The sequence below is a fragment of the Solanum dulcamara genome, chromosome 8, assembly GCF_947179165.1.
Source record: "Solanum dulcamara chromosome 8, daSolDulc1.2, whole genome shotgun sequence".
NCBI classification, from domain to species: domain Eukaryota; kingdom Viridiplantae; phylum Streptophyta; class Magnoliopsida; order Solanales; family Solanaceae; genus Solanum; species Solanum dulcamara.
This window is the reverse complement of record NC_077244.1, coordinates 67,765,236-67,773,094: the sequence shown is the minus strand read 5'-3', so window position 1 is coordinate 67,773,094 and position 7,859 is coordinate 67,765,236. Positions and strand designations below refer to the sequence as shown.

The 7,859-nt window shown below is 34.2% G+C and overlaps 1 protein-coding gene across 1 annotated transcript; it reads right to left on the bottom strand.

Annotated features, from left to right (window-relative positions):
* Positions 1–2,053: 2,053 nt before the first annotated feature.
* LOC129900889 (RING-H2 finger protein ATL7) lies at positions 2,054–6,018 on the bottom strand. The gene is made up of 3 exons (XM_055975969.1): positions 5,612–6,018; positions 5,427–5,509; positions 2,054–3,107 (listed from the first exon to the last, which is right to left on the bottom strand). The coding sequence occupies exons 1-3, from the start codon at positions 5,882–5,884 to the stop codon at positions 2,594–2,596; spliced, it is 870 nt and encodes a 289-aa protein (XP_055831944.1). The 5' UTR covers positions 5,885–6,018; the 3' UTR covers positions 2,054–2,593.
* Positions 6,019–7,859: the final 1,841 nt, after the last annotated feature.

Below are 7,859 nucleotides of genomic sequence, written 5' to 3'. Positions count from 1 at the left end.
TCTAACTTTTCTTATTGCATCTAAAAGTTTTGGTGTTATCTTCTCGAACTGCACAAAAAAATTATGACGAGTTCTAAACACGATAAGTGCTTCCTTATGCGTAATTGATTTATTGTATCGTCTTCAACTCCATCATCAACATTATAATCTCCAATGACATCCATAATTTCTTCTAAGCTCTGGACCTCTGAACATGTATCAATTTCACTCAGATAATTTAATAGGTTATTGACATTCATTTTATTGCGGTAATCGAGATTATTAATCATGACATCAAATTCATGAATGTTGTTTTCACAAGAGTGTTAATTTAAATTTCTTAAGGCTTCATCCTCTAATGATGTAATCAAAATTAACTTTTATTGAATTTTGAAAACAGTCTTTAAATTGATACATATTAATTAATCGATTAAATAATACTTTTACAAAATAATAATATTTCATAATTCGAATAATATTAAATTAAAGAGGTTAAACTGTATATCTATTTTAGTAATGCACCAGATAGTTATGTAAGGATTAGGCATTTTCCTATCTAATCGGCAATCAAACAACCCCTGCGTGTTGAAAAATACTTTCTACTGTTTGAATTAATTTTATAAATAAGAAGTTATAGATTTAGATATGAATAAAAGGGTTGAAATTAACAATAAATTATTGATGCATTAGCTCAAAAATTATTGATAAAATGACTAATATATTGTTAAAGTTACAAAAATTATGCATCATTTACTTCGTAGTATTTGCACACCGAAAAGAACAAAAGTTGGAAAAACACGTTTGATGTTTACAATTGTCATTCATTGTCCCAACTTGAAACTTATAATATAAAAAACTTAAAAAATAAAATAAAATGGAGTAGGTGTAAGGGAAATGAAAGGCGTTTACTGTGAAATTAATTCTACCTTTATTCATTTGGTGTAATGCAAAGAACATAAAGCAAAATACATTATAAAGAGAAGAATATTTTCGTTCCAAAATAAAATAAGAGTTTCTGTAGAATATGATGTAATGCCTTTAATGCCATTTACATTCACAATGCGTTTTCAAAATTAACTCTTGTTCTTATAATAACTCCTCTTGAAAGATCCAATATAATATAAGTAGTGCCTTTTATGAACATTAGGCACAACAAATTTACTATAACTAAAAAAATAAAAAAAAAACTTCCTCCTTTCTCCTCCTTTCTTTTTAAAAATTATATTTTGGGCAATTAATTTTGGAACACCTCCAAACTTTCAGTCACCAGTGCACGTGTTTGAGAGTAACCATGGAACCTTGGGGAGTGATCGGCTACAATGATTTGCACAGAAGTCGGGTTGAAATCGCTTTCAAGGCAGTAACTTGCCACGACATAGAGTTTGTCATAAGTTATTACTACTTTATAATTCTAGTCCAATATCAATATTGCATTATCTTTTCCAACAGTTACAAAATGAAAAATCGAACCCTTATCAACAAAATAAAAATTCAGATAGCTTTCACCCCTTAATAAAAAAAAGTCTGAACTCCAATATAACTTTCATCTCTAATTGGTCAAACTAATTAAGTTATTAAGATTCTCATCGCATAAAAATCATACATTTAAGGTTGTGAAGATTATTCATCACGATAAGCTGATAAACACCGGAGGCAGAGCAATCAATTAGCAGGTCATGCAAAATATTATTTCCTCTAGACCACTTGACTTCTTGTCTTTACGAAAAATACATTGTACAAAATAGTTGTCATTTTTAAAAAATCAACATATAATCGATTATATTAATTATTCTTAAAAGTAATAAATATTGATTAATTAACATAAAAAAACCTAAATGAAGAGCGACATACAGATACTCCAATATTGTAATTGCTTAGATTCTTAGATTAACTCTTTTTTTTATTTATTGAAGAGAGATTAACATTTTAAATAATTAAAGATAGTAAACAAGGATATGATAGTCAAAACATATAATTTCTTAAGGAGCACGTAAATAAAAAATGTAACAAGTAAAATGATCTAGATGCAGTAACACCTAAAGGAGCGCTTCAGTTAGGGTTCAACCGAATCCCATAATTATAATCTGAACCCTGTATTTGTATTTTAAAAATCCACTGAATATGTACAAATCATTAATTTAGAATACAGTAACTTTAAAGCACAAGAATCATGAACCCATAAACTCCAAATCAGTCTCCTCTACGCCTAAGCACAACACAGTATTATCAGGTACAACTCTATTAAAGGATACAATTCACCTTTATAACTCAAAAAGGTTACATGGTACAACTCTGCGGATACTTCAACAATCTGTATACTTGCCTAAGGATTGTTTAAGCTTCTTCTTATCCCAGACGGCGAAATGATGCAAGCCTTAACCTCATATGGTGATTTAAGCGAGCTGTTCTGCCTCCCATTTCCTGAGAGAAGTCGAAACTTCATGACAATGACAATGAACTTTGATCTCAGAAAGACTGGGGTATTTTGGAATCCGAACAAAGGGGCAAGCTCATGCTGTCATATTCGTCCCGCAGTCTCATCTAATATGCATCAAGCTGCATCACATCTAGCCAGCGTATGGCTAGTATTTTTATCTTCCCTAATTTATGAACATCAAACTGAATCACATGGCTCCAGCATAGTGTCATAACTTCTATTTCTTGAGGCGATGCCGTGGTCAATGTTATCACTTTCTTCTTCATCAGACGATCTGTGTTCCGTTTCTTCTGGCTCATGCATAGTGTCATAACTTCTATTTCTTGACATGCTGTCGTGGTCAACATTATCACTTTCTTCTTCATTAGAAGATCTGTTTCCAGTTTCTTCTCTGGTTTCTGGCTCTGAATTTGATTGACCTACTTGAGGATCCCCACAACACTCAGAGCTGCTCTGGTCAGATGTTTCATCGGCATCTTGTTCACTAGAAGTACTCTCAGTAGTTTCTGAGCTCGCATCAGGTGTTTCAGTGCAAGCATTAGTTGGAGCAAGGATGGATTGGCGGCAGAGGGGGCAGGTGTTGTGGGCGGCTAGCCAGTGGTCGATGCAAACCATGTGAAATGTGTGCCCACAAGCAGGTATCTGTTGAAGCTTATCATCTGCTAGGTAATCTCCTAAGCACACTGAACATCTGTCCAGGATAGATCAAACTTCATTAGAAAAGAATGTTTAAATATCGAGTTTCGTTTCCGGGAAGCATGTCTATTAAACTATCTTTTTTCTTCACAATATGTAAATCTAAATGTGCAATCCAGATAAAACAATTATTTCCTTGTCATTGCTTGTGAACAATGAACTAAATTACCGAAGAAAGTTCAATTAAGAGAAGCTAATCAAGTAGCTGATCTTCTTGCCAAATTGGCCTCTTCGACTGGAAATAGTACCCTACTATTACTCTTTCAACATCTTCTGAAAGGATGAAGGGACCATTTCATCTCGATAAGTAGAAATTGCCTAGCATAAGGAGAAGGTTTGACAAGGCTTACTTTTTTGTAAGTTAATCTAAATAAGTTAGTAATGAAAGAGTTCTTTTATAGGTAAGTCTCATTCTTTTTTGAAGACTGTATGTAACTGTCTTGTGTACGTCTTTTGGAGGCAAGGTCTTTTGTATTTTGCAAATTGATGAATGGAATAGGAAGCGGTATTGCCAGTACTTTACACCAAAGGTACCATGCCTAAGGTGATGGCAAGTTTAGGAATAAGAAAATAACTTCGCAAATTGATGCCCAATTATAGATCATACCTTGAAAGAGTTTGTCCATAAGAAGAATTTCAAACTGACATTTCTTAATGTCCAAAAAATAAATAGATGTTTTCTGTTATCTCCAACATGGGTTTGAAATTCATAATAGAAAAATAAATGGTGTTGCATTTCCCAGCAACAAGTGCTACAGAAACCACCATCAGAATTGCTAAAGGTGTGGGGATATCTTGGTTTTAAGGACCAACAATGATACATGCTACAAGTAAAAGAACATGAAGCAGCAAATGTCTAGAACCAAATCTCATTATAGTGCATTTTAAGGGACGCGGTCCCATTTTTACATGATTACAGATTAACTTCTTTTAGCTATATTGTTTTAGATCCAGCAATGATTTTCATTGTGGACCACTGCATATTTCAACAAATTTTAAGCCGTCTAAGGATCCACACATCACTGTTTGTGCAAAATCTACTGAAATCATTAATTATTGATGAGAAATATTTATGGTACTTTTTTTTCAAATACACCTTCAATGTGAGAATAATAACGACTCCAGAAGTCGGAGGAGTTTGAGATGTATCATTCTAGCAGATCTTTGAAATAGAATTTGGATACAAATGGTATGTTTTCATGTATCTATAAGTGTGAGGTTTCATTCATATATCAAGATTACATTCTGCATTTCTACATCTGCAGATGTGTCTAATATCGCTACCTAAGTTACTGCAGATGCTATTACTTGGACTTGGAAAACTTTTCCAGGCTTAAAAACTGTAGATGTCTAGATTGAGCAAATACTGTACAAAGGCATTATGGCTTAATCCTTTGACAGAGTAGTTTTGGCTCAAACCCTGTATATGTGTTAAAATATTTCACTCAATAAGTACAAAAGTTAATGTCGAACAAAAATCAAAGAGTTATGGTAGAACCCCGAACCCAAATCCATAAAGTTCAAATCTTGAATCCCGCTATGTCTGACTAGTTGTTTTTACTTAGACAAAATAATACTTGAAACCCCCTATGCCTTGACAGCCATGAACTTGACACAGCCCACTTGTCATACAAAAAGAGCACATAGGAAAAGGGCTCATTGATTTGGGATATGTAAAATCTAGTGATATTACTAGGCATCTATTAGAATTCGAGTCTCCAATACTGATGCTACATACACCATGATCTGCCTTTACCCTTATTAACATATATTGTATTTTGTGATTCTCAACCGCCTATTACTTGGGAATATCAAGGAATAGTCTAACACCTCCCACGAAACTCTGAAAGAGAACAATCTATATTCCCAATCTGCCACAATTGTAGGCTGGATTCTACATCTACTTTACTGCAGGTTGTATTGAAAAATCAAACAACAATCCATCACATATTTTTGTCCTCAGATAACTCCAAGAAAATGAGAAATGTTGAGACACATGGAAAGATCACACTTTTTGTGGGGGGGCAAGAGGCCAATTTAGCCATCTCACTAATGTTGGCTCAAACCATGTATACATATGCAAAAAGAACTTAAAAGGTGTACACAACAACTGCGCCTCAGTCCCAAACAAGTTGGGATCAAGGGTTGGGGTCGACTATATGAATCCTCAATTCTCCATTTAAATTCAACTCATGACATCATCCTAACAACTTAAAAAGGTCATAAATCGAATTCATCATAACCCATTACTCTAAATTTTAGATCTGTTGATCCATTACATAGAAAAATGAAAAATTAAGGAGGCCAAACTTACTGAGTGTCTTTAACAGAGAAACTCTCCTTGAAGACAATAATAGGCAACATCTCCCTCACTTCCTTCTTCAATCCCAGTTCACACTGGTAAAACCACAATCAATAAAACCCCAAAAATAACAAGATTTTAAATCTTAAATATGAAACAAAATTCAAAAAAAAACTAAAAAACAAAAAATTGCATACCCTTGAAAGCTCATCAGATTCATTAGCAGTGTGCAATGTGGATGTCCTCATCCGAAGTGAGGACCAATCAACTCTCTGACGACGAAGATAAAATAAGTAGAATAACAATAAGAGTATAAAAGCAAACAAAATAGGAACTGAAAAGATGAAAGCTTGATAAAGCTTCAATTGAGCTAAAGCTTCTGAGCAACAATTAGATGATGCATTATTAGTATTATGATAATTACTGCTTTCTTGATGTGGATCTGGGTAGCCTTTTCCAGTAAGAGACATGGCAGGCAATCAACAACAATGGCTGTCAATGTGATGCAATTTCACACAATTTGAGGAACACCCAGATGAAAAAAATGGAATCTTTATCAATTTTAGAGAAGAAAATGGAAGAGAAGAAAAAGATAAAGAAGAGATAGAGATGGATTTGGACGATTTTGTTTGAAAGACTTGCGCACTTAAATAGAAAGGTGAGAGTGGGGCCCATACATACGACAAAAATTAAGTTTTTTTCTCCCTAAATTTAGTTTGATGGTCGACTTATTGTAAACTGTTATAAATATACTACCTTAATAATTAATTAGCCGGAAAGTAAAGAAACTAAAAGAGAACAGAAAAGAGAATTATGGATGTATTTTTTCGTTTCTGTGTATCCTTCTTCATGCCACAAGGTGACCTTTTATAGTAGTAAAAATGTATCAATCATGATACAAATTGAAGACCAAGTGGGCAACTTGCCCACTTTTAAGTGGGCCCCACTTGGAAAACAACATCCAATACATAATACTCCCCCTTGGATGTTTACGTGTAAAAAAAAATATTACAAGAAATAATTGATATTGCAATTCTGAACCCCTATAGATGTAATGTCTCGTTAAAAATCTTACTTAGGTAAAACCCAGTAGGAAAAAGCCTAGTGAAAGAAAAAGGGTACACACATCTGGTAATACGCCTTGAGTTCTGCCTCATTAAAAACCTTGCCAGGAAAACCCAGTTGGACAAAACCATGGTTAAGGGAAAAAGAGTGCAGCGCGTATTTTACTCCCCCTGATGAAAACTTTATTTGATATTTTGGAGACGACGCATTCCAACCTTATATCTTAATTTCTCAAAAGTTGATGTTGGTAATGCCTTTGTGAATAAATCTACAAGATTATCACTTGAACGAACTTGTTGTACATCTATATCACCATTCTTCTGTAGATCATGTGTGAAGAATAATTTTGGTGAAATATGTTTCGTTCTGTCTCCTTTTATGAAGCCACCTTTCAATTGAGCTATGCACGCGGTATTATCTTCGAATATAACTGTGGGTAATTTGACATCACTTTCCAGGCCACATCTTTCTTTGATGAACTGTATCATCGATCTCAACCATACACATTCTCTACTTGCTTCATGAATTGCTATTATTTCAGCATGATTTGAAGAAGTAGCAACAATTGACTGCTTTGTGGATCGCCATGATATAGCAGTCCCTCCGTGTGTAAATAGATAGCCTGTTTGAGATCGAGCTTTGTGTGGGTCTGATAAATAACATGCATCTGCATAACCAATAAGGTCTGCACTATCTTTGTTAGTATAAAACAAACCCATATCAATAGTACCCTTCAGGTATCGCAAAATATGTTTGATACCGTTCCAATGCCTTCGCGTTGGGGATGAACTATACCTTGCTAGCAAATTAACAGAAAATGTTATATCAGGTCTAGTTGCGTTAGCAAGATACATAAGTGCACCAATAGCATTGAGATATGGTACTTCAGGACCAAGAATTTCTTCATCCTCTTCTGGAGGTCGAAATTGATCTTTTTCCACTTCAAGTGATCGAACAACCATTGGAGTACTTAATGGATGTGTTTTGTCCATGTAAAATCTTTTTAAGATTTTCTCAGTGTAGGCAGATTGGTGGACAAAAATCCCGTCTGCTAAATGTTCAATTTGCAGACCTAAACAAAGTTTTGTCTTTCCAAGGTCTTTCATCTCAAATTCTTTCTTTAAATACTCAATCGCCTTTTGGACCTCTTCAGGGGTTCCAATGAGATTTATGTCATCAACATAAACGGCGAGTATAACAAACTCCGATTCCATTTTCTTAATAAAAACACATGGACAAATAACATCATTTATATAGCCTTCATTTATTAAGTACTCACTAAGGCGATTATACCACATACGCCCTGATTGTTTCAGACCATATAATGATCTTTGCAGTTTTATTGAGTACATTTCCCGAGACTTTTTACATGCTTCAGGC

Excerpts from the sequence above, each read along its gene's own strand:
- LOC129900889 (XM_055975969.1), bottom strand. The coding sequence starts at position 5,884 with ATGTCTCTTACTGGAAAAGGCTACCCAGATCCACATCAAGAAAGCAGT. Across the intron at positions 5,510-5,611 it reads AATCTGATGAGCTTTCAAGG|TGTGAACTGGGATTGAAGAA; the intron begins GTATGCAATTTT and ends TGGTTTTACCAG. Across the intron at positions 3,108-5,426 it reads TTCTCTGTTAAAGACACTCA|ATGTTCAGTGTGCTTAGGAG; the intron begins GTAAGTTTGGCC and ends TATCCTGGACAG.